Genomic DNA, 26173 nt, shown 5'->3' on the forward strand with positions numbered 1-26173 from the left:
CGGGAGCTTGAGGATAGTGCACAATATCTTAGCTGTTTTTAGGAGTCTTCTCAACAAAGATCTCTAATGGTATTCCTGGGATATGTTGGAGTCATTCTCCCAATTTGGAGGTCATGGCCCTGACTGTTCTGATTACCAGTGGTACCACTGGTGTCTTTACTCTCCACAGCTTTTTTTCTCCTTCAGTCCTTGCTATTTTTCAAGTTGTCCCTTCTTTTTGATGTTGCTGTCATTCAGGATCGCTGTTTTTATCACGACTGCCTTCTTATGTAGTTTTTAAACCACCACCATGTCCAGTTGGTTTATCCATCAATAGTTTATCAATCTGGATCTGGAAGTTAGGATCTTACTTATGTCATTTTCTTCCATCCTGACTCTGGGACTTACAGCTCAAACTCGGTACGGTCAGGTCGATACGGTCAGATGCTTCTGCCCACTATTTTAGCCACCTGATTATGATGTACCATGCATGCCACACCTCCCTGTGTCTATGTGCTAGACTGTTTCAGACACAGCCTGTACCCAGACTCCTGTCTGGTAAGGTAGATCCTGGCTTCTGTTACTCTCATGCTTACTACCTGTTCTTGTGCAGCCATGATCAGTTCCTCTCAACTCTCTTTCCGACTAGTCTTTTCTGAGCACCAATAGGACTTTTTGAGGTCACTTTTTCAGTTTATCTGTGGTACATGCCATGCAGAGGTTTATCCTTCAATGAGGGTTCCACCTCCTCTTCTTCCGTTCTCCCATGCTGGGTTTCAATTGCCTGAGGTATACACTGTGTGTGTGTGTGTATGTGTGCGTGTATGTGTGTGTGTGTTGGCATCATTGGCTATTTCATTATGATATAGTAGATATACATTATGCTGATGTTGCAAGTCTCCGCACTAACATCTCTAATCTTACTCTGCTGAATACATCTATCAGGTGACAACGTCTTCTTTAATATTGCTGCTAATCATTTTGATGGAGAGCAACTGTGACATGCAAAGTAAAAAAAATACTGCTGCATCATATTTACAGCAGATTAATTTATTGGGCAAGGCAAGGCAAATTTATTTGTATAGCACGTTTCATGTACAAGACAATTAAAAGTGTTTTACATAAAACATTACAGTAGGGTACAGAAAGCAAAACAAGTGCATAAAAAAAACAAAGATTAAAAGAAATGCAATTAATGAAATAAAAACAGAAGGAAGATGCTAAAATAAAATAGATAAAATGCAAGAGTTCCAGTGTGGGGAAAGACAATATTAAAACAATATTAAAACATGAGTCCAGCTTAAAAGAACCAGATGTAGATTTTGACTTCTAAATAAAAACTAGTGAAATGCAGCAGAGTACAGGTGGGTCTTTAACCTGGATTTAAATAAACTGAGTGTTTCAGCTGATCTGAGGCTTTCTGGGAGTTTGTTCCAGACATGTGGAGCATAGAAGCTGATACAGCTTCTACATGTCTGGTTCTGACTCTGGGAACTGATAAGAAACTGGAACCAGATGACCTGAGGGTTCTGGCAGGTTCATACTGGGTCAAAAGGTCACTGATGTATTTGGTCCTAAACCATTCAGAGCTTTATAGACCAGCAGTAGAACTTTAAAGTCTATTCTCTGACAAACAGGCAGCCAAAGACCTCAAGGCTGGACTGATGTGGTCCACTTTCTTGGTCTCAGTGAGGACTCGAGCAGCAGAGTTCTGAATAAGCTGCAGGTGTCTAATTGATTTTTTAGGTAGAACCTGTAAAAACACCGTTACAATAATCAAGCAATGAGCAGAAAAAAGGGACAGTAATTAAGAACATAGAATTGTAGAGAGACCAGAAAAGTCACAGTTAAATAAGGCCAATAAGAAAGCTACATTTATTTTAGATGTAAAAAAAATGTAAAAAGGAACATCTGAGTAATCTAGTTGTCCTCCGTACTGAGAAACAGTGTGCAGAAGAAGGAGATTTGGATATATTTTTTATTTGTTTTGCCGCACAGAACAATAATTCTCGTCTTCAGCTCTCATAAAAGAAACAACTGATATCCGTGCTTTACCTTGAGTTCCTTTTATGTACTTTGAGTATTGTTTTTTAAGCCTAAATATTATCTTTGCTTTTGCGGATTTTCACATACAGCATTGAAAACATCCAACACCACCCTGCCTAGACCCCTTGCCACTCCTTCGCCACTCCCTGTAAAATTTTCTACATCCACCACTAGCCAAAAATTCACTAAATTGCCCATTTTACTTTCACTTAATAAAAAGAATATCTGAAGGAAAATGGGTCCAAGTTAGTCCCTCTACGTGATCAAAGATGTGCCATCAGGTCTCACAGATTTAACAACTGGAGTTAATTGAGAAGCCAGTGCAATATAAGAATTCCAGTGAAACCAACTTTGGTCTCGCGTGTCTGTCTTCAGCTCTAGACATCAAGACTTTTAAGTGCATCTTTCAGCCAGATGATGGAGGTTACTGAACAGCTGCACGTCATTTCAGAACACTAAAGCTTTGCTGAGTGCTTTATCTCATAAAATTTAAAAGGGCTCCACATGGCTGCTTGAAAAACCTTGAAAGACATACAACTGAACACGTGGATTAAACCTGAGGAGAGCCGGGTATCACTTGTGATTTTTTTTTTTGTTTTTTTTTTGGCCATTAGGATGCATTGCAGTAGGAGGGCTTTTTGAATCAGACAATAGTTGCCATCGCAAAACAGGGACGATTAAGTAGAGTTTTCTTAGTAGAGATAAAGCTTTTATTTTAAGTTACTCCTGGGGATCTCTCTTCTAGAGCACTGGCATGTTGCCTCTTAATTTACAAAGAACATGCTGCTCATACACATTCTCAAAAGCGCTGACGGGAGATAAGAGTATGAAAGAGGTCAGCACTTGAGCAGAAAAGAAAAGAGCACTAAGTACTCCCAGTAGAACCAGAGAACAAGTTCACTATGGAGAAAACTAAACCCGTAATCTGTCCCTCGAGAGTTTTTCTTCCTCTCCTCTCTTCTTCCTGTTGGTTTGACCTCAGCTGTTTCCCATGACCACATTTCTCAAGAGAACTGCCATGGCATCCATTTTTATTATAGAACATAAATAGACCTACTTATTTTATGATATAAACAGACCTGAATATTTAACATACACTCTAAATACAGCTGAGAAACTTTGTCAAACTTCAAACTCAGAGGCTAGAGCAGCCAAGACAGCATTAGAGGGCAATTTCTTTCCTTTTACTCAGCCATTCTCTAATGCCTGCATTGGCTGCCCTCTATGATCCAAGGGCATTCATTTTGCCAATCACATTAAACTGACACACAATCCAACCAATTGAATTAGGCTGTAAAAATGAGCATCACCACCAAGTCAATTCCAGCTCTTGTTACTCAGCAGGATAGTGTGACATTTTGGTATTTAAAATGAAGGACACCATGTGGGGAAAACGAGACACTTTGACTCAGATAGCAAGCAACTATCCTCATAATTCAGATTGCTGTCAGCTCAAATGCAATCAGAGTTATTAAATCACAGCAAGTGTAGCTGAAGCTGTACTTTCAACAGCTATCCTTTGCATGTATGCAGCGTTTATTTACAGGAAAATTTAACATGTTACTGGGTGGTGAAATCTAAATTACAGTATATGCTCACACGTTTTTACATGGGATCAGCCAATATGGTCAAACACAACATTCTAATTTAAATGTTTTCCTCTCTATATACTGACACATTATATACAGAATAAACTAATTCAATAACAGTAAAAACTTTGTCCAGTATCACAGTCACCAGATAGAATTTTTTACTGAACGTTCACTTATAAAGCACAGACCACCAACAAGACCAATGTCTTGGTACTTTTTGGACAAAGCTCCGACATTTTAGATCTCAAATATGATGATACACTAGGGCCCTGCTCACATATGGTCTTGTCATCCATCTTGGATGATCTGATCACACATGGACAGCTCCAAACATGTACACTAACACCAGACATTAAAATGCTTATCTGCATCTGTCCTAAGTGGCCACCTGTAATCAGATCTCCTTTCTAAAGATTTCTGCTGTATAAAAAATTTTAGAGTATAATTGGGTGCACATGTGACATCGCTTTAGAAAACTTAGATTTTCATAATTTGATTGATGCTCAGCATTTTATGATACAATAACCAGAATGGTTACAATCAAAGACAACATCAATAACAAAAATTAAACTTTTCAAGCAACTCATAAAATATTTTTGCTTATTCACAAATCAATATTTTCCTGACAAAACTGACCTTTTTTCCACTGGCAAAGGTCTTGCAATCTAGTTTACTCAAACATTTAGCATTGCTTGCATAGAAGACAACTGTACTTTTGTTGATTTTTGAAGAAATTTCACCCCCCATCTGAAAGGCTTCTTCAGTTCTTACTAGCTGGAGGAGGGTTTCAGACTTATAAGCTATTGTTGGGATGTTTACACTTGGGGCGTTGTTGAGGTCACTGTTACTGACCCCTCCTACCTTTTTGTTTTGGTCCTTTAGGTCATCATCACCTGTGAGTTGTTTATGTGACTGAACAACATGTTTTGGTCGCATAAAATGTTGGTCACTTGGCACACCAGATGATCAGTGCTTCTGAATTTCAAACCCAAGTTTGTGATTCAAACCCAACAATGCCCTCTGACGAAAACTGGTCCAAAATCACAACCATTCCCACCTTGGATCTCTTGACCAAAACATGTTGGCAAGTAAAAAGCTCACAGGTGACAATGACCTTAAAAACCCACAAAATGGGTAGGTAGGTCAGTGACCTCAACAAATTGCAAAGTGCGAATGTCCAAACCAGAAGCACCTTGTCGGTTAGTTAAAAGCTGAAAAAGCCTTTCTGTTGAGAGGTGAAATGTTATTTTACAACCAAGTGCATTCAAGATTTAAAAAATTTCTACACACTGTTTTTGCGTGACTTCACATTAACTTTACAGATATTCTCTTTGGTCCAGACCGTATGTAAATATTCTTGAAAGGGTGATTTTGCAGAATCTGTCCTGTCCAAACTGCTAAAAGGGACTGGACAAACAGGCCATGATTCACATCTGAATGTGCCCTGAGCATTTGGACACATGTTAACAACAAATGTGAACAGGTGAAAAGTAGAATAGCCCTAGAAAAAATACCAACACAACCTCAGACAAATGTCATTCTTCAACTTATGACCCATGTGGTGACACTTTCCTGTACAGAGAGCATCTACTCTGTATTCCCCTTGTTTATTTAATGTTCAGGATATTTTTGGGCTGCAAACTTTGGGCACAGGGACAGACACCAGTCACATGGCAGCATGTTGGTAAGACAAATATAAAAATGCAGCACTTGGCACAGTTTACATTTAGAAATTCACAATGAGGTTGTGTGAAGATTTTGCAAAAGTCTGGATGCAATCTGCAAATTTTATTTCTATGTTTATCTGTAAACATTTTACTGCTTTGTCTGATTCCACTTAAGAACATACAGGTTGCTGGTCTACCTGCTGGGCATTGTTGCCTGACACACCTCCACCGATGCCTTTGGATTATTGTGCACACCTCAACAAAACCTGGGTCATCAGGTGGGGGCCACCTATCACAGATGTTTCGCTCTTTTAGCCCTAGTACATCTCCTAGTGGTTCTTTGATGGCTCTCCCACACCCCGCTCCTGTGCACCACGTATTGTGGAGTAGGTGAACTGTGGAGAACCCAACGAAGCCCCTACTTCCTACCTCAATGGGCATGTGATGCTTTCCAGCCAGCCTCGCTACTCTGCCACCACGTCTGCAAACACTCAGAATTGCCAACCAGTGAGACACAATCAAGTTTAAATGCTGAATTGTAACTTGACATTGTTTAAATCACTTTTAAAAACGTCCTTGCTTCTGCTTTAAATGATGATCTTTCAGCCACGGATGGCTGTCAACCCAGGTTTTGGTTCAACATTCACATCAGGCCTAGGATTAAATGAAAAATAATCCACATAAATTCTACACAGTAAGGTCAACACATACGACATCTGGCTAAGAGCTTAGCTCCAGGTAACGTGTAGTATAGTATAGAAAAAAAAAACAGAGCATAAAACTACTCTATCAGGATGCAAAACCCTACAACACATGCTCAGTTAAAAACTAAATAAGTATCCTTAAGTACAATAACCAGATTGTCCAACAAGTTTCTCAAAAGGACCTTGAAAGCCTCCAGATGAAGAAGCGGTGTAGGAAGGCGGTTGCAGATACAAGCTCTCCTTCATCCCCTCATCTGTAATCCTTCTTAACTAACTAAGTGACATTAGAGACCTTGGATAAAGCTTTTATTAACCACTAAAATGTTATTTGTACCTTTTGTCAAATTTTTGGGATTCAGTTTTAAGAGTTATTATATCATTTTAATATTATTTGGTTCTATGTTGGTTTAACTGGTTTTATTCTCAAAGAGTAGTTTATTCAGCCGTATTTACTGGATAACTCCTACAACTCTTATTGTTCTACCTCTTATATATATTTATTTGATCTGTTATTATCGTGCAGTCATCCATGGGGTTTATTGTTGACACTTGTCTGTTTTTGCATGCTTGATATCTGTTGTACTGTGATTACAGCACAGCTACACTGTTGTCCATGACTAATTTCCCTTCATGGACAATAAAGTTTATTTTGATTCTGAAAATAGACCTGTTCACTGAAATGAAATAACACTGTTTATGAGAAGGCTCTGTGACATCTCCAGAATTTTCTGAGGTGTGAAAATAAAGATGCAAGTCAGGTGGCATTTCATTTTTTCCCTCTGCTTCGGTGCTTGCTTTAAAACATGTCTGAAGCTGTCTTCAGTATGTGTCTGCCTGTATGCAGTTACAGAAATTATAGGAGTGGCTAAATTATGACAGGAAAGCTAATTGTAATGAGGATCAGGTGTCTACTGATTGATAACATGATGAAAGGGCAGTTAAAACATTTACTTGTCTAATTTTTATCCTCTTCTTCCATTTCTTCTGTAGTTGACTTATTCATTTTCAACTACTCTTCTTTCACCCCTGTACTCCTGCTGTCACCTAACTCCTTTCCTTGCCCCATCTGTCTTGCCTTTAATATGTACACCATACTTTTACACATATTTTCACCAATCATAAAGTTTATTTTCAGTCACTTGTACAGAGAATTAAAGCAGCTTCACAGCTGCATGTATTTCATGCATGCGTGCTGAGACATTACCAGAGGCGGTTTATGAAATTGACGACTTCATCAAGTCATCTCTGTCTCTCATGGAGTCAGTTTCTCTCATTCATATTCGCAGGTGCATATCAAGCATGGCTGGGCTTGCAGTTAAGTAGCCACACAGCAGTAAACATCTTATTTGTGTGAAATACAAGATGGCTTTTACTGTCTCTCTGCTCCAAGCAGAGGGCTGTTATCACACTGCAACACAATATCAGCACTTTTCATTTGGTTGGATTTTTGCCTGCAAGAGGTTGAATTTAATTTTTGGTTTTTTTTTCTTCTTTGGTCTTGAATAGATTTAAAAGTTTTCCTGGGTGTTAATTTTCCTAGGTTTATGAGTCATCTAAAGACAACCATCTTTACAAGCCCCCAGGGGAAGGGGAAAGTACTTTCAGTGCGTAATTTGACTCCATAAAATGATACTGTACATTTTTCATTCAAACTTAATTTCTTGTCCTTTTACCTTCAAAGAATATAATTTCTTATGACTTAAACCTATTAACTGTTAGTATTTTCTTTTAAGTAAAAAGAAACCCGAAGAATGATTTAACTCTGAATACTTATAGTTGGATTTATGCAGATTCCTGCTGTGTCTGAAAAGTATTTTAGGAGCTGTGAGCCAACATGTTTCTGAATTACAGTTTGCAGTCCTATAAAACACTATGCACAGAAGAATTTACAACTAGCTATCACTTGTAAGGTATTCTTAGAGATTTCCATTTACCTTAAAGAGTATGGAAATTCTAATTAATCAAAAAGTAAGCTAAACAGTCAAAGCAGTCTACTAACTTCAGAATCTGAATAATGGTTTTTGTGTACTTTAATTCTAACATTAGGCAACATTAATTCTAACATTTTACAGGATATTTGAGGAGAAAACATGATGAAGATGGCTGGAGTACCTTAAACAACAGCATCTCAGTTTTATTTAATATGTTTTGGAAAAGGTCAGATCGGGTAAATTTTAAGGTTATAATGCAATAAATATCTTATTTATTTTGAAAACTTCACTGTACAGCACAGTAAGGTCTAATCCCAGTCCAAGCTTAACTGGCAACATGATTTTTAGCTTAAAAGTACAAATACACTGATATGTTTTAAAGTAAAAATAATGACTCCACAGAAATACATTTCCCAGGATTAGGTGTTTGCTTCAGTTTTCATCAAATACCCTGATATCTGCTTCTTATTTAAACTTGGCATCAGCTCCTCCTCAAAGTGTAATTCACTTACATCTTTCTTACAATAATAGTATCCTGCATGACTCTTAAACTGTGACATTTTTAAACTGTAGTGTATGCAGGAATGTATTTTAGAATGAAATGAGCATACTATAAACAACAAAAAAAGTAGAAAAAAATCTGTCCTACCTTGTGCAAATTCCAGAGCGACGGACTATCTCAGAAGCTGCAGAATAACGCTGCAACCTGCACACTCAGCTGAGGACTGCGGGCGTTACACAGCTGATCATAGTCGCCCCATTTATGAACGCTGCGCTGCAGAGTTTGGTCGTGGATGACACCAACATGAATTACGGTCGACACCTTAGCTGTACGCAGAGGTACAACCCTGCCAGCACCAAGAAGAAGATGCTGCCTTCATGCGCAGAGATAAAACTTTACCAGCATCATATCCGACTGCTTTTACAGACCAATGAAAATAAACTTCACCCATAAAGGTGGTGCTTAGGTTGTAAGGTTAACTTTACCTTAAAGTGCAGTGGCAGAATCAGAGGAGGGGTCAATGTAAATTAAGGTGGGGCATATTAACTGAAAAGAACAGCACTAACATGCATAATTGTTGAGTGTGCTCCACTAACCTGAGGGTTTTCATTGCCTTCCTGTTTAATTTTTATTTTGTAGCATTAACCTAAAGACAATACGATGAAAGTTTAAAAATACACAATTATGTATGCATAAATATTTATTATATAAGCTGAATCCTCACATCATCTGCTGTGCTAATGTGGACCCTTTTCAGTGCACTCTCTCATCTTTCTTTGTGTCAACTTCTGCCCCCATGTGGTTCTTTTAATTAAGTGCATCAGTTGAATTGCAGTTTCAACTCACGAAGGGTCCTTATTAAAAATATCTACATATGTATCACGGCAAAAGAACCAAGGTTTAATTTGTAAAATGTTCCACAACTGAAGCTTGTAACCCTGAATAGGGTGAATAGGTATGAAAAATGAGTTGGGTGAAACATCCTACATAAAAGGACTTTCAAAAAGAAAAAAAAAATCTTAAAAAAATTAAGCCAAACTGAAATTATTTTTTTAAATGAAACATTATCATATAATAAGCAAAACCACCCCGAGGTGAATTGCTAAACTCATCCATGTCTCTACTAATTTACCCAGTGTTAAATAATACGAGCCAGCTTTCACGGTTGCGATATCTATTGTTAATATGTAAATTAGCTATTTGTTTTATATCAACATAAAGAAATTCCTTGTGGTAATAAACTACTGTAATTCACCGTCAAGAAAAAAAAGAAATACTCGACATAACATGATTTGACTATATAATGTATTAAAAAATGAAAGGGGAAAAACGTGAAAAACGTCTCTATTTTATACATAAGATAACTCTTGCTGCAGCACTTCACTTATACTCTTCACCCTTTAGGCTTTGACAGCTCAGTAGCCAATTACAGCATTGAACGTGAACAAGCAGGCGTTTCAGCCAATCAGAATCAAGATAAGGCGGGTGTTGTGTTGTTGTGGTTTACGGACTACTTCCTCCTTTATCAGCGTGAAATCGATAAACTGGAGTCAAGACGTTCAAGTAGGAAGAGAAGAAGCTAAAGAGTTTGCGGCGCTTTAGGTACTTCTTTAAAATAATCTGCTGATAATTTCACTCAGTATAATGTTAGTCACAGAAATAAGAATATGAATAAACAGGGATTCATCTGATTTGAGGTGAAACAGCCAAGAGCTGCTGCTGCTCACAAGACTGCGGCATGTGATATCGATTAGTGAAAACCTAGACGGAACAACTGCTGCTCTGTTCCAGCTCCTGAATGTCTGCAGAAGATACAACGTTTACTGTAAGTTAGTAAATGGGTGCGTTTTTACTTTTGTTAGCACCGAGTTTCTCTTTTGGTTTCCTCGTGTATACTTTAAGAAGTTTCTGGAAAAATATGAGTTATCCAAAATGTATCATTATTGTGTTTTCATGGCTTTTAGGGTCACAGTTTCCATACTCTTGAGTTTTATCATACTTGGATACAGAAATATCTTCCCTATCACATGAGAATTCAACTTTTTTTACATTTAAAATATATTGCATATGTTCAAGGTCCAAAACATTTAATTGTAATGGTACAGAGCATTTCATGTGTGTAATTCATCAGTTACATACTGATGCAGTACAGCTATGTATTACCAAAAACTTCCAGATTTAAAAAGAAATTCTGCACAGCTTTTACTCCACAATATTATTTCCAGCCCAGTCTGAATTGCTTTTATTCAGGTTGTAAATTGGACTAATTTCAAATGCATACGACACAGTTTTTATTTATTTATTTTTTATACAGCAGACAGGTATATGTATCCCTGATGGATGAAACCTCCCAGAGAATAAGTCAAACAAGTGGAGTTGAAAGAAGATAAAACCACAGTTGTCAGTTTATTTTCCATCTTGAGTTGAATGGTCTCTGCGCTAGGAAGAGCAAACATGGTGCACGTCTATAACTGCCATCCTTTCACCTCGCAGCAGATTGTACAGGTAAGTGAGGCCTTGCAAGTATATTAGCCAATACATGCTGTGTTTAAGCATATAAACAATGCAGCCCATAACTGCTTGTAATCTCAATGTGGCTCAGGTGGAGCAGGAACCTGGGCTGGTCTGCTGTGGAGGTGGAGCACTGTTCGTGGTGGCGACTGGAGGATGCAAGGTTACTCTAAAATAAGCATATTTTTACACTATAAAATTTCAGGTTTCTGTATTGGTATTGCTTTCAGTTAAATGTTTGCACATTATTCCGTCAGCACTTTTTATATTATATGTACTCAATTGTACAGTAGCTGCTTCCTCAGTTGGACAAAGAAAATGTAAAAAAAAAAAAATCGATGTAAGTTTATTATTATCTTACTGGATAATTCCATCCTCAGATTTCAATTAGAGCAATAGAATGCACTTTTACTCTTCGCTGGAAGGAAGATAGAGCTAATTTTGTTTGCTATAGCTGTTCATTACAAGTTCACATATATGCAGCTGTACATTCAACACTCGCATTAACCCAAAATGGTTATGTAGATACATTTATGGATCATCTGAGTGTTTGACTTTCCTTCTGTTTTGTTAATTAAACAAAGGTGGAAGCGTACAGTCTGGAGAAGGAGGGCTGCCCTCTCATTTGTCGCTTTGCCACCATGGGCACTGTGAGGAGCATCCAGCACAGCAAAATTGGTACATACGTCTCTTCCTTTTATGCAGAAACCAGAAATACAGTATCTCCTGCTTCCCCTTTTTAAGGAGCTACATGTTTCTCTGCTTTCTCTCCAACAGTTGGAGGGAAAGCAGAGAAAGGCGGAACGTTTTAATTTCATAGCTTTGGATTGTTTTTGCTTTTTTCTTCCAGGAGACTACCTGGTAACCATTGAAGAAAAGAACAATGCCACTTACCTGAGAGCCTACACCAACTGGCGCTACCAGGTACACTGCTGACACGACCAAAGCTTTCTTATTCTTCATGTCACTTTGCTGTGAACTATTTTTTGTCTTCTTTAAACAGATTTATTTATTTTTGACATTTTAAATATGTATCTGTTTTTACAGTCTAACTTTAAAGCAGGTGAAAACCAGGGGTCACGTTAACCGAATATTTTCCGTCAATGACCATTTTTTTAAAACAGTGATCTGAAGGCCATCTGTCATTTAGACAGAAATTATTATCAGGTAAAAATAGATTATGACAGAATTTTTATGACCCTGTCAGTCAAAATGACAGACAATGAAAAAGTCTAGCGCAACATTGGGTGGAAACATAAAATAACATAAAAAAAATGCTACCTTGAGCATTTCCTGGATCTTTTCCAGAATGGTCTCATTCAACGTTGATGTTCAAGTTTGATGCAGCTCAGCATCATAAAGAAATCCCAACATCCTTGTCATTTTCTCTGACAAGGTCTTGAAACTGTAACAGTCTCCAGTTTTAGGTAAACCTAACAATACCATGATGATAAAGGCTTTTATTGCTGGCTATAAAAAAGAAAGCGTGTCATAGAGAATTTTTGGTAAGTGATGAAATAGCCTTTGATAAAAAAAAAAAGAAATATATATATTATTTATATATATTATTTATATATATATATAGTATTTTAATACTGCTTTGATGGAGTCTCAAATCTAAGTTGTTGCCCCAGGTAATCTGTGCAGGTTGGTTAGCTTTTAATTGTCTAAAGTTAAAACAGTTAGCCATGAATTCTGGGTAAATTTGTATACACAGCGTGTGCTACTTAGTATGTGCTTAAATAATACCACAGCTGTACGAATGTGAATTGCATGTAGATCAGAGAGAAACAAGCCTCTCCAAACATGTCATGATGGTATCACAAGTTGTCTCATCCATATCTACTGTATATATGAATTCTAAAGTGGTCTCTTCTCCATCAGTGTATCGTATTTTGTGTCCATGTGTTCTGATGAGTGATTTCCTGTTCTGTTTTCAGGCGGAGGAGAAAGCCAGAGTTGGAGTGCGTTTGCTGGGACACTTGCTGCGGGGGGCATCTGTGTGGGGCGGCGTGCAGATGGAGATCATTGAGATTCCTCTGGCAGAGCGTCCTGTTGCCATGGCGTGTTGCTCCATATCAGGCGACCTTCTGGTTGGCTGCGAGAACACTCTAGTTCTGTTTACTTTGAGGAGACAGAACCAGCAGAACCTTGTAAGAATACAGCCACTTAGCAAAGTTCTTTTTTAAATTTATGCAAAAGTACCAGAAAGTGTAGCTCATCTTGTTGTTGTCATTGTTAACTTATGACTCCATTTAATTCAATTAGACTTATTGATGTTCTTAGTAATAATAATGACTTATTGACAATACTTTAGTTTTTTAATGTTTCTGTCTTCTGAAAAAATCAGGGTCAGCAGAACCTTCAGAGTCCCTGGCCAAACACTCAGCAGAGCTGCAGTCAAAGTCAAGGTAGCTCAACAAAAGTAACACATAGGTGTGAATATGTGAATACGTAAGCGAGCAGGCATTCATTAAGTTCCCATGTGTTGTATGACTGGTTGTTTCAATCCCGAGAAGAAGAAATGAAAGAGATCAAAGAGTCTTCATATTGTAATTTGCCATGTTCACTGACCAGCACCAGTAACATCCTGTTCATGTCCAAACCACATGATGAATAGTACACGGTAATAAAAGTGGCTGTGATTAAAGAAAAAAGGTCCTCTTTTCTCTTTATGTTTTTACTTACAGGTCAGACTTCAACTCAGAATCTTTCTGTCCTGGATTTTGAACGGTCCGTCATCCTGCATCTTCCAAAAATGACTCCTAAACAGGTACTTTCAACCTGTTGTTTTAAGTTTCACTTTTACGTACTTGCAGCAATATTTTAAGTGAATTATACACCTTCTATGAGGGCCTGTTACTTTTGATTGTGTAACTTACAAAAAAAAAATTTACAATTAAGAAAAATTTAATAAATCTGACATGGCACAGATGTTGTGCCGTTGAGTATATATTGTACATGTAAACGTATATCCTACTGAGTCAAAAAATGACAAGAAATTGACCTCTGCTTTTCAGATGCAATACTAACTTAATTACAGGATAATTTAAGAAAGATGGGCAAGAAGCATAGTGTTCAGGAACAGAGTAAAATCTGCCGACAGCAGAGGGAAAATGTATTTACAGACCCTTCATTTAATTTCCTAACCTGCACATGCTCAGTTTCTCCACTTGACTCCTAAATTTGTGTCTTAGTCCATCCCACTAGAGATGCAGTCAATGGAGTGAAAGTCAAGCATCCTTTCTTCGGATTGTCGTATGTGTGACACAACAGCATCATCTAACCGTAGTTTGGTGGCATTCTACTACATTTTATTCAGTTATTTCTGGCATTAAATATGTTTGTGCTGGATGTACTTTTAATAAGTTTTACAATCCTCCCTTCTTCAGGTGCATTTTAGGACTTTAGACATCATTCTGAATATTGTTACTTAAATTTCCAAATCTCAAGCCAAGAAAGAAATTAGACAAAAATTAGAGTTTCTATTAGCCAGAGATGTTTAGGGAGCCACTGCCTTGTGGTTGTTATTGGTATAGCATGTTACAGAACTCCAATGTTAGCTTAACTAAGATTGAGTTACCTTATCCGTCTTTTATTTCTACTCTATAAACCTCCCCATTTACTCAAAACAAAAAAAATTAAAACATTAAAAAAAACAGATAAATAGGATAACTTCAACAATGACTTTCCGATATTTATCATTCATATTATTGCAGTATTGACAATACTGTAATGACTACAGCCTAACTCACCTCTCAGGTTGCACTCTGTGGGGGATATGTGGCAGTGCAGGGAGAGCTGGAAGTTCTGGTCCTAAAACTGGAGGCGGCTCTTATGCCTGTAACCATAGACCCATCATCAGAAACAAGCAAGAATGGTAAAAACAGACACAACTACATCAGACTACATCATGGTGGCATGTTTGTTCTGCAGCGCTGTAGAGCTGCACAGTATTGTCAAGGAAGTTTTGAGTCCTGAGTTCAGTTTTTGCCTAAATGTACAGTGTGTGTATTTGTTTGTGCAGCAGATTTTCTAGAAGAACAGGGCGACTTCCTGCTTGTTCCTAGACACCAGGAGCTGCTCGGTAATCGAGCTAAAGACTGTGACATCCCTGTGAGCATAGAAAAGACCGGACTAGAGGACAGGGGACAATACACACTGTCCTACATTCTTTTTAGGTGTGCTTGTATTTCTCATTTACATCTTTATAGTAAAAATGTTTCTGACTTTGGAAGTGTATTTAAAGTGTGTAACGTCTTTCCACACAGGCGTTTTTCTCCAGAGTTTTTCCAAGGCTGCAGTGTGGAGGAGATGCATCTCCACTCCCTGCAGCTGTACTCCATGTTCACCAGTGAGTCAGTTATGCAGATTGATTTGTAGTGAAATCAGTCACAGTTAGGTGCAGTACATTTTTAAGTAATGATTAAAATGATAAGTTTCCATAGTAACAAAACTAATCTTGCAAATAAAATGGAGAAGCTACAGAATTCAGTTCAGATTGGTCACGCTGTCCAACATCATTTAATCTTTCTCTGCAGGTAACCAGTCAGCATCTCAGGATGAACCAGCATGTGTGTTCTGCTTCTTCTCTCTCCCCACTGCTGGTTACTTGTACAGTCTGAAGGGTGGGGTGGAGCTGCTTTCAGCCTATCAGTATCCAGAGAAAGTGTTGCAGGCGGTGCTAACGGATCACCTGCTGCACGTTATAACAAAGTACAAAATTATTTGACCTTATGTTACATTCATTACTAGATAGTTACAGTTAAAATATAACTTTAAGATGAATTATTGATGTGTTATTTTATTTATTTGTTTGTTTTTTTGTGTCTGACAGAAGTGCATTGCAGTGTTTCACAGTACGATGTGCAGCAGTAGCAGCCAGGATCGAAGACCCTTACATTGACACCACCATGAAGGTATGAGCCTGCTCTTATAGCAACAATTTCTGAAATAAGAAGCTTATTACTGTACAGTTCTACTCATTAGTGCAGTGGAACTGATTTTTGTTGCAGTCTCTTTATAATTGGCCATGTATTTGTTCAGTTTAACATCTATGTATGTGTTTTAAAGGCCTGTCCGCCCTGCAGCCTGGAGGTGTGTGCTCTCAGAATGCAGTTATTTATTGGTTTGCGGTCAGTTTGCGTCTACGGCCGCCATGTTGTCCTGCTCTCTGCTGCTGACACAGAAACACCAGAAGAAACTGAACGCAGCACACCGCGCAGGGGCTTGTAAGTCACACACACTTGGTACACAGAGTAAAACATCCTCAGCAACCTTGCATTTTTAAAACCTTCATCAGAAATGTCATCATGTTCGCCTGCGTGTACCAGAATACTCTGAAATGGGGAGTATCAGTGCTGGTGATGTGCGTGCACAGACATGTATGAATTTCTTTACTATATGTGTGTGTTGTTATTTTAGTGAGTTGAAAGAAAACGACATGCTGGCTGGTTTTTTCCTTGCGATGGGAATCAATCCCGCAACCACACCAGCTCTGGAGAACCTTCTGTCGCGCCCCTTTCTGTAAGAAAAACCCAACCCCACCAAATCTTTGTTGTCACTTTCAGGTCAAGCTGCAGCACAGAGACCTTAAAGTACTCAGCTTAAAGGATGATAATCAACCAAAACATTTCTTCTGATCTTTTATGTTCAAGAAATTATTATTATTTTATTGTTTTATTTCTGATAAAGTAGTTTGTGTTTTCCAGTAAAAACCAGTTTGGTTTGTTGCAGTTTTCCGGCAACTTAAACATCAGTGTGGAAGTATTTCACAAGTTATTATTTTAGGTTATTCTTTTTTCTCACTTGTAACTCAAACTCAGACTAACTATTTTTGGAACTGTGAAAGCATAAAAACATTGCTTTTGATGTAAATATAGAAAATGTAAGGTAAGGTAACAAGTCACGTTAAAGCTTGATAATCTACATGAAACATGTAACAGCAACTTTATTTATACCGCACTTTAAAAACAACAAAGTTAACTAAAGTGCTGAAGCAGCAACCAAGTCTTATCTGATCTTGCTATATAAATATATTTTTCATTAATTTTTTCCTCCCCTCCAGAAGAGACATGCAGAAACTCAGAAGAAGCTAGTAATTTCTCTTTGAAGTTGATTAATAATGTTAATTTTAGTGTCATGTTGCAGCTTGGTTTAAAAGAGACAAAACTTCCTGTTTTAGAACCTAAAACTAGACACACATAACCTGCCTAACTGCCTCTGTTTGTATGTGTGTATGTGTGTGTGTGTGTGTGTGTGTGCCCCCTTTCACTCACAAACTAATCGCGTGTGGACTACAATAAAGACGTCTGGATTTTACCAGTTCATTTAATAACTGGATTTCATCCAACAGGTTCTCGGGTTTCTAAGCTCACCAACACAAACACGTTCAATGAATTTTTTTTTTTTTTTTGGCCATCATTTCAAATAAAATAAATTTGCCTTTATCTTAAAAAACATCAAAGCAGAACCTCGGCTTGCAGGTTACTTGTATTTTGTGAGCTTTAAACTATGATCACACAAGCACCAGGACTCCTGGTTGTCTTTGATCCCACGTCAACCTGTTCACTAACAGACCCCTAACTGTTTGTTTGGCAATGTAAAATGTCATTTTACATGTTGTATAACATTGCTAATGTTTCATGTCTTGGCATGATATCAGAGAGGTTGTTCTTCCCAGGAAGCATTATTGTGATGTTGTCATGGGAACAGTAAACAACATCCCCTCTGGCTTAGTGGTGTCTAAACCATGTTGTGTTGTTTTAAGATGAAAAATTAATTTCTCTCCTATGTAAGGCTAACTGTTTTTTTGTTTCATTGTGTTGTCAGTGACGTTTATCTTTCTAAAAAACATGTTTAAAAAAGTCAATGGAACCTAAAGGCAACACAAGAGGGCAACAAAACATTGACAAAAGGTAACGATAGAATGAAATGAATGAAGTCAAAATGAAGCACCCCATGAAGCACTCACTTACTGAGGTCAAGAACTGTAGGCTCTTCATCATGTACAGTGCATAATATCATGAAAAGAATCTGATTTATGAAAAATCTGTGTGTGGTCTTTAGCCCTTCAAGCAGTATTGTATTTAAAACACATGATTCTGTAGCAGAAATTACTGCGTTGGCCCAGTAACACTCAAAAAACCATCCCTAAAAGTCATGCATGCAAGATGATGCAGATCAAGATATATCATTTACTAATCTGAGCCTGAGCTACCTTAAGATGAACAAGATGAAGGGCTTTTTGTCTCGTGATTTGGCCCTGAACTAAATAATTATGTGATATAAACTGCCTTTTTGAAATGTTATATTTAGTTGTTTTTTTCTTTTACTAAAACATAAGAGAATGAACCAACTATCTTTGGATAAGAAGGTGGAGCTTGAGACTGATAATTGAGTATATTTGAGGTCAGTTAACAATGAGGTGGAAGTTTGTTGTAACCGGAGGTGTTTAGAACCAGCACAGTAGCAGCAGTAAGTAGAATTATACTTCGGGGTCTTCTTCACGTCCAACAGCTTTTGTGATTCTCACAAAAGAAGTTGTAGTTGTCTTTAGTAATCATGGACATCTTCCTGGTTTATAAAGAGAAGAGTCATTGTTTTATTTATTTTTAATTTTTTTTATTTCATATCGTATCAAAAGGTAGCAGAAGAAATTAGGGCTTTTATAAGTGACTCTTAAAACTAAATGATACATATGCAGACTATAGTGCAGCAGATGCTGCCATACAGATTAAAAAAAGCGTAACAATTATTAAAAAATAAATAGTTTGAAAACTAGAAAATAAAAAGTAGCGTTTAGAAACAGGATAGAAGAATGAACATTTGTTTGGGTATTCTGTTAGGAAAAGGGTAATATCACAAGTCCGCTGCTTTGGACTGAGCTGAGTTTTCTGTTTGATTTTATTTTTAATGTTTAACCTCAGGAGCAGAAAGTGGACGATTTCCTCTCCCAAAGAAACCAGTTCAGCCGGACATGGATGGAACCTCTATGTTGTTGATACGGTGTCTCCCCTCACTCTCTACCAGGAGATGGTAACACTCACACATTTAAATAACAGTTTATTGATTAACTTGAAATATTAAAGACATTAAATGAACCAATAAGACATATTTTTGGAGTATATTTGAGTTTCGATCAATCTGTTATTTGTTTTTGTGTACCTGTGGTCAGGTTGAATACAGTCAGCGCTACGCAGAGACCAACCCACAGGCCCAGAGTCTTCGACACCTCCTCAGCGAAGCTCATCTCCTCCTCCGTGCCTCCTTGCTGCAAACATCAGAGCAGCAACAGAGCAGTGGAAGCGACGCTGCCGAGTCCCTGCAGACTCATTCAGGGGGAGCAGCACAGTCTGACAGACAAGAGCTGGAGGAGGCATTCAGGCAGAATTGTGCCCAGCTGGGAGATTGTTTTAGCAGGTAACACAAACACACCTGCAGGCTTGTTACAGGATTAATATCCATTGGAACTTCTGTACAGTAGAAACCATAATCACGCCACTCTTGATTACACAGATACCTTCAAATGAACTTCAAATGATGGAGGTAATTTTGAAGACTGAATATGGTGTAGACTTGAGTTATTATCCCAAATCAGATTGTCAACAAGATTTGAGGATTAGTTTAGATTAGAAGATTAAATCACTGTTGTTTTTTTGTCATTAGAGGTTCTTGTCCTCTGCTCATTTAATGTTTCGGACAAATATTTTGCTAACTTAAAGACGTAAAATCAAAACTCTGTTTCTTCTGTTGTATGTGCTTGCATTTCAAGCTAATTTAGAACTTCAAACTAGTCATTATTTAAGCATAGTTTCTGTCTGTTTTGTCAGAGGAAGTCAGAAGGACTGCCACCTGGCTTTGCCTTACTACAGGATGTCTGGTCTGTCAGTCATTGAGGTCATGTCCAGAAACCGCCCGCTTCCCAGCAGTCTTCACTATGGTCCTGGCTTCCTGTTTTACCTGAAACATTATATGTTAGAGGAGGTAGACCAGAGCCTCGGTCAGGTATATAAAAAACCTTTTCTTAGATCTCCTTAGATAGTTAAGAATTTCCTTGAATTAAGTACAACAAATTAACCTAAAATGAACCTGTCAATCATTCTGGTTTTGCAGGAAGCAGCTGATGAGGTCGTTGACATTTTCAGCCAATCAGAACCATCGATGATCGTCAGCGTGTGTGCCAGCCCATGCATGATAAATGTCAATCCTGCCCGAACACTGCAGATCTTGCAGCATATGGAGGATACAGCCGGAGTGTCGGTACCACTAACAATCACCATGGCAACCATGATGCTGCGTCTGGGCAATGTGCCACAGTTTACAGAGCTGTTGGAGCGACACGCAGAGGTTAATATTTGTTTTAAGAAACTGGCAGCTCAAGTTACCTTATGTTCCCTTATTAACTGGTGTGCGTCACTAAATGATATATATACATATATATATATATATATATATATATATATATTAGGGCTGCTCGATTATGGGAAAAATGATAATCACGATTATTTTGATTGAAATTGAGATCTCGATTATTTAACACGATTATAGATAAGAGGTTGGGTGGGTGGGGGGGGGGGGTGACATTTAAAGTGTTTACTGTGGTAATGTCGACTAGTTTCTTTCCACCAGGTCCCCATAGCTATTGTTTGTCTCAGACCAGCAGCTATGTTCCGCCTGGTGTGATCTGGAAAAAAAAAATTTTCACAACACCCTCACTCCCTCATCATACAGGGAAGAAAGAGACAGTCCACTAAAATGGTGTTGAGATGGCAGTGATGCCGTTTGTCCAAAGTGTTGATGAGTTTCTTAAATCCCGGATTGTTCACTGTGTTAAATGAGAAAAGTTGAACATTTTTCTATTTTTTTGTGTTGCGTCGCAAGGCCCCGTGTGGACGTCTGTGTGCACGAATGCAACATTTTACATGCACGACTGTCGCCTGTCGCTTAGCTGGAGGAGGGCAGCAATTTTCGCTTCCTCGCGCAAGTTTACATAGAAAATGATGGAGAAGGAGCGACGCCGCCTCCCGTGTGTCCAGGTGTCTGCAACTCGTTCTGAATAAAACTAAAGCGGTCAGGGCTGTGGGATGAGTCTGCAGCAAAGCGCTGCAATGACAGCTGCGCTCGATTTGAAAACAGCACAAATCGAAGGACAAAAATAATCGGACCATTTCATTTTTATGATCGTTGAAAACCCAGATCGTAATTGCGATTAAAATTCGATTAATTGCCCAGCCCTAATACATATATATATATATATATATATATATATATATATATATATATATATAATGATGCTAATTAGTGGACACACCTTGGATTAACATGTCCCTTTAGTGACATTATTTTCAGTCTTTTCTAGGGGTATCATCATTTTTGTCCAGGCCTGTTTCATGAGTTTATTTTTTTAAATAATTCTCCTGAAGCATGGTTGAAAAGCAATGTCTGACTTTCATTGGTTAAATTTCATAGAGTTTTTATTTATTATTAATTTTGTCAGATTCAAGTTATTTCTGTGACCATTGTGAGTTTTTCTTTCATTAACCGAAGGGTACCAACAGTTTTGTCCCCGTCTGTATACTGTATATATAATCAGAGGAGGTGGTTATGAATGCTTTCTGTACACTTTTTTATTTTTTGTTAAATTGATATAGTTTGGTTAATTTAGCTATAGAAAATCGAAAACAAAAGAATATTCCACATAGTATTAAATAGTACTGGGCTGTATTCAGATGCTGCTGGTGTACGGGTTCATCGAGGAGCCGAGGCTGCTGCTGCACGGTAGAAGAGGCGACCAGCACATGCAGATCCATCCCACAACGTTGGCCCGACAGCTGGCAAACTCCCAGGCTGGACTGCTGGTGGCTGCCATGGTGGCTCTACATGAGAACAACAAAGTTCAGCTGGAACAGGCTGATCACATATTCAAGGTGTTTGTGTGTTTATCACTCTGATCTGGAAGAGTATAGCTTGAAGGCTAAATGTAAAATCTAAGCACTAAATTGTGGCATTGCTTATACAGAAAGCTTTAGAGTGTCTGAACATCACTTTTGTCCACTGTGATTAATTTCACCTGAAAGCAGTAGCAGTAAATGTGTGTTTGTGTGTAGGAGTTGGGCTGTGAGAACAGCTTACAGGTGGATTTCTGGGAGGCGATGCTCATGGCCTCTTCACAGGATGCTGTCATTCAGGAGCTTCTGTTCCGGGTGGCGTCGGTTTACATCGACCGACTGACAAACTCTGTAGCTGCTCCAAAACACAAGTCACTAAAGAGCTCTGACGATCTGGTATGTGCTATGTGCTTGTATTTGTTTGGCAGACTTTGATTTGCTAAAAAATTAAGTTTAAATTAAGTTTGATTTTTTTTTATCTATTAGACATTTTCTATTGATCCTGAAATTTTATATGTATTTGTGTGTTTCAGATCAACTCATGCTCTCATTATGGTGCTTTGTATCCCTGGCTCACTGTTCTCAATCCAGCACACACAACCAACTCCCAACATCAGGAAGCACTGCACAAACTTCAGGTACTTAAATTTGACTCCAGTTGTTTCACTTAACATTAAGAGTGACAAGACCGTCTACCTGAGAAGTGTTATTACCTCTGCCAAGGTGGCCATTGTTTATTTATTTATTTAGCTAATGATTTTGGGCATTATTTTTTGTTAGAAGTTCTAATGGCTAAATTATTTCTATCTCCCCATTGTAAAGAATCCTTTAAAGAAAGTCTGGATCCAAAATCTAATCACTTTTTGAGTTATGTTTGCTAACAGACAGATAGGCAGACAAACCAACGCCACCGATTACATGACCTCCGCCTTGGCAGAGCTAATAATGGTGCCACTGGTTGCTCGCACAAACACTCGCTCCCATCCTTATAAATTATTTATGTGACTCCTCAGCATCCCTTTAAATGTCTTCTGGGATAGCATGAACTCGCTTTTCTTAAATTATTGTCCATTAATCTCTGTGATAAAGGATGGGTTGAGAGACTTTTTCTTGCTATTATTATTTAATCTGCTCTTATCATAGCTGACACTTAAATATTTCCTGGTTATTCCACTTAATTAGACACTTTTCTAAGCCAAAAAAGAAGAAAAAAAAAGCCTTACCAAAACTTTGACTGTTACCCTAAACAAAAGTGCAAAAAAATACTAATATCCATCTGCATCATTTTAAAATTTACAGGTATTAGCTTTAGTGGTGTTGAGCCTGTGTATATACTGTATATATTTAAATCTAATTCATTTAGTTTTTTTTATTCTATTCTGGATGGACATCCAGCATTTTCCAGGAGGGAGGCGGTTATTATTAGAAAATATTGGTATGAACATTGTTTCAAAGACCCTTTTTCTTTTGCATTGGTGTCTCTGTAGATGCCTTGCAGCACTGGTGCTCAATAAAAATACATTTATAAAAACAAAGAAAACACATTGCAAACATCTGTCTTGCATCCTGTCTCTTTTTTCCTTGTTAGTTTTTCTTTTTTAAAGATTTATAGAAGAAACAAGTATGGACAGTGAAGGCAACTATTTTCCAAAGCGTAAGGGTTGCAGTTAACAGAGAAAAAAACTAATTTAGCTTTGTAAATAAGTTTTTACCGGGTGACCTTTTAAAATGTTCCTGTTTTCCCTTTCCTGGTTGTTTTAATTTCAATGGTGCCTCTGTTTGTCTGCAGTCTCTGCTATGCGGCCCGTCTCTTTCTCTTGGCTCCGTTGTGCCACTGTTAGAGCAACTGTCAGAGGAAACCTTGTGGGGCTTCAGTCTGCACCTCCTCTGCACCACCAGAAGAGGGCAGTACTCCAGCAGCATTGAGCAGTTACTGGACAGATGTCCTCAGGCCATCATCGCCTATGCCAACCACCAGTTACAAGACAAACACATGGTGTGTACTAAACACAAGCCTAATATGTAATGACTGCTCTGTCCTTGTTGATGCCATGTTTCTGTTGTTAGTTTATTTTGATTTTCGTTACCATGTTTTCCATGTGACTTGATTTTGACAGGCACTCTGGTGGCAGAAACTGCTACCTGAGCTCTGCAACCGAACAAGAGCAGCCTCAGACAACCGCATCCTGCTGGGTGCTCTCAAAGGTAGATGTTTTTAATATTAAATGCAATGGTAATGTAATTTACTGTTAATTTGACTCATCCTCTTATTTGCTGACAAACCTGACAGGTTTGGTAACAGTTTGGATATGAAATCAGGACTACAGTTGCCTTTGATAGGTCTTGGAAATAGAATGATATAATATAATATATTTTTAAAGAGAAATTAAGAAGAAAGTTTCATTGAAGTAGTACCAAAGTTTAAGTGCCAAATTAAGTTGTCTTTTCTGTAATGTAACTGATTTTTATGTTGACAGAGACGCTGGTTGTTGTCGCTATGGAGACGTCTCCTGCAGAGTTCTTGGAGCTCATTCCTGATGATGGCACAGCTTCATACTTTCTGCCTCACCTGTTAACCTGCAGCCAGAGACACTTTCTGGCCTGAGAAACACACTTACACAAACTGGGAACTCAAATACACAAAGCATTCATGAAGGGCTTGATGAACCTTCTTAGAAAGATTCGGTGTTATGTTCATAGACGTTGGCAAGCTAAAGGATGATCTAAGTATCTAAAAGCTCTGCTTCAGCTCAGTCATGTGTTTTAGTTTTTAATCTGTTAAATCAACTCAGACACTACTGATAAGACTTAAAAATATGCTGGTTTCCTGTTGTAGAGATAGGGGGAAATTCCTGAACATTGCTCTCAGAAGTTCTGCGTTTACCTGCAAATTAGTTTTTATATATATTATTTTTTGGGGGGCTGCACAGTGGTGTAGTGGTTAGCACCATGGCCTCACAGCAAGAAGGTCACTGGTTCAAGCCTCGGCTGGGGGGAGGTTCGAACTGGGGCGAGGTGGCCCTTCTGTGTGGGGATTGCATGTTTCTCCTGTTGTATACGTTTGTTCTCTCTGGTTACTCTGGCTTCCTCCCACCTTCCAAAGATATGCATATTAAATTAACTGGTCACTCTAAATTCACCCTAAGAGTGAGTGTGAATTCCTCTCTCTTGTTAAAAGGCTGGGATAGGCTCCAGCTTCACTTCGACCCGTAATGGACGAAGCAGTACAGATAATAATAAATGAACTTTGAGATTTTTTTAGCTGCTTTATATGAATGTCCTCCACTTTTAGATAACCATGTTTGCGGTGGATTTATCATCTGTTAAATCAGCTGATCAGATCGTCAATAAAAAGGTGGTGCAGAAAAGTCTGATCCACCTTCTCTGTTTATATTCTCCCAGTTAAGAGAAAATTGCTCTATTTTAAGTTTTTTTCTTTTCTGTAAGACTAAAACATTTCCTCATTTATCACTTGACTAACCAGTGTTTGGGAATTTATCAGTGTATTTATAATGTATTTATTAGATATATTTCATTGAAACTACTGAAATGGCTTTTTTTCTGAAATGTTTTTTTTTTTTTTTTTAATAAAGTGATTTTATTTGCAGAAAAAAAATCCAAAATGCGTCTCTCTCATTTAGTAAATGTCAAACTCAGGTCTGAGGTCAAAGTTGCTGATAGGACAAACAGAAGACGGTCACTTCCTTTGATTAAATACTGATTACAGATCTTTAAGTGTGTGGTTTAATAAGTAACAGAAATTAAGTATTACTTGAAGTAAATACTTTTTCTGTTCATTGTCCTCAAATAAATAAATAACATGATTAGACACTACATCTCTGCTGTAGAATCTACTTTCAAAGCTTTTCTGTAGCACTCATTGAAATACTTCATTTATTTTTTAAGTTTATTATAATATTGGAGTCTATAATCATTAGCTTAATAACCGGGTGGAATGTACAGAGGTGAATTAATGGCATCAATACAGTGTTCACCTTTTAAATCAATCTTCTGAACATGTCAACAACAAAATCCTTTTAACACTAAAGAAATGTGTCTGATAACAAAAACCAAAGTACACGGGTTCACATTTCTTACTTCTGAAAATACCGCTGACCCAACAATTGCTTTATAACGAACTTCTTAACCAATGACAGCTTCTGCATTGTCCACAGAACCAATCACCAGCCAGAGAAGACAACTGTGACCCAACCAGAGCTTCAGACTGATAGACTTCAGCTTGAGTTAATGAGAGCTCAGCTGATCAGATGTTTGGAGGGACACTTTCACCTGGAAATCTGGAGGTTTGACTGCTGGGGCTGTAGCTGGAGTGTGAACAGGAAACCTTGTTG

General features: G+C 38.0%; 2 protein-coding genes across 8 annotated transcripts in view; one reads left to right on the forward strand and one right to left on the reverse strand.

Annotated features, from left to right (window-relative positions):
- The window catches only part of bcar3 (BCAR3 adaptor protein, NSP family member), a 78466-nt gene extending 69616 nt beyond the window's left edge, over positions 1-8850 (reverse strand). Inside the window, exon 1 of the mRNA XM_042007174.1 lies at positions 8569-8850. The gene's annotated coding sequence lies outside the window, so the exon portion shown is untranslated. The remainder of the gene's footprint in view (positions 1-8568) is intronic.
- Positions 8851-9957: 1107 nt separating this feature from the next.
- Positions 9958-26073, forward strand: hps3 (HPS3 biogenesis of lysosomal organelles complex 2 subunit 1). Of its 7 annotated transcripts, none has more exons than XM_042006246.1 (25): positions 9958-10246; positions 10736-10926; positions 11024-11095; positions 11517-11610; positions 11783-11856; positions 12873-13085; positions 13283-13343; positions 13623-13705; positions 14695-14812; positions 14960-15113; positions 15204-15286; positions 15474-15648; positions 15770-15851; positions 16006-16163; positions 16357-16458; positions 18861-18969; positions 19109-19353; positions 19764-19938; positions 20047-20280; positions 21663-21860; positions 22041-22217; positions 22355-22459; positions 23611-23817; positions 23939-24026; positions 25997-26073. In XM_042006246.1, the coding sequence occupies exons 2-25, from the start codon at positions 10849-10851 to the stop codon at positions 26026-26028; spliced, it is 3117 nt and encodes a 1038-aa protein (XP_041862180.1). In that variant the 5' UTR covers positions 9958-10246; positions 10736-10848; the 3' UTR covers positions 26029-26073. The 7 variants fall into 7 exon arrangements, with proteins under 7 accessions (XP_041862180.1, XP_041862176.1, XP_041862179.1 ...); XM_042006242.1 differs by lacking the exon at positions 25997-26073 and adding an exon at positions 24299-25703; XM_042006245.1 differs by lacking the exon at positions 25997-26073 and adding an exon at positions 24299-25703 and having other exon boundaries at positions 14963-15113.
- Positions 26074-26173: the final 100 nt, after the last annotated feature.

This window comes from Melanotaenia boesemani, chromosome 14 (assembly GCF_017639745.1).
Source record: "Melanotaenia boesemani isolate fMelBoe1 chromosome 14, fMelBoe1.pri, whole genome shotgun sequence".
Taxonomy (NCBI): Eukaryota; Metazoa; Chordata; class Actinopteri; order Atheriniformes; family Melanotaeniidae; genus Melanotaenia; species Melanotaenia boesemani.

What these genes read in the sequence shown, in the direction of transcription:
- hps3 (XM_042006242.1), top strand. Translation starts at nt 10,849, where the DNA reads ATGGTCTCTGCGCTAGGAAGAGCAAACATGGTGCACGTCTATAACTGC. An exon ending in GACAGAACCAGCAGAACCTT is followed by an intron (nt 13,086 to 13,282) that starts GTAAGAATACAG and finishes TGAAAAAATCAG; the next exon opens with GGTCAGCAGAACCTTCAGAG. An exon ending in CTTCTGTCGCGCCCCTTTCT is followed by an intron (nt 16,459 to 18,860) that starts GTAAGAAAAACC and finishes GTTTAACCTCAG; the next exon opens with GAGCAGAAAGTGGACGATTT.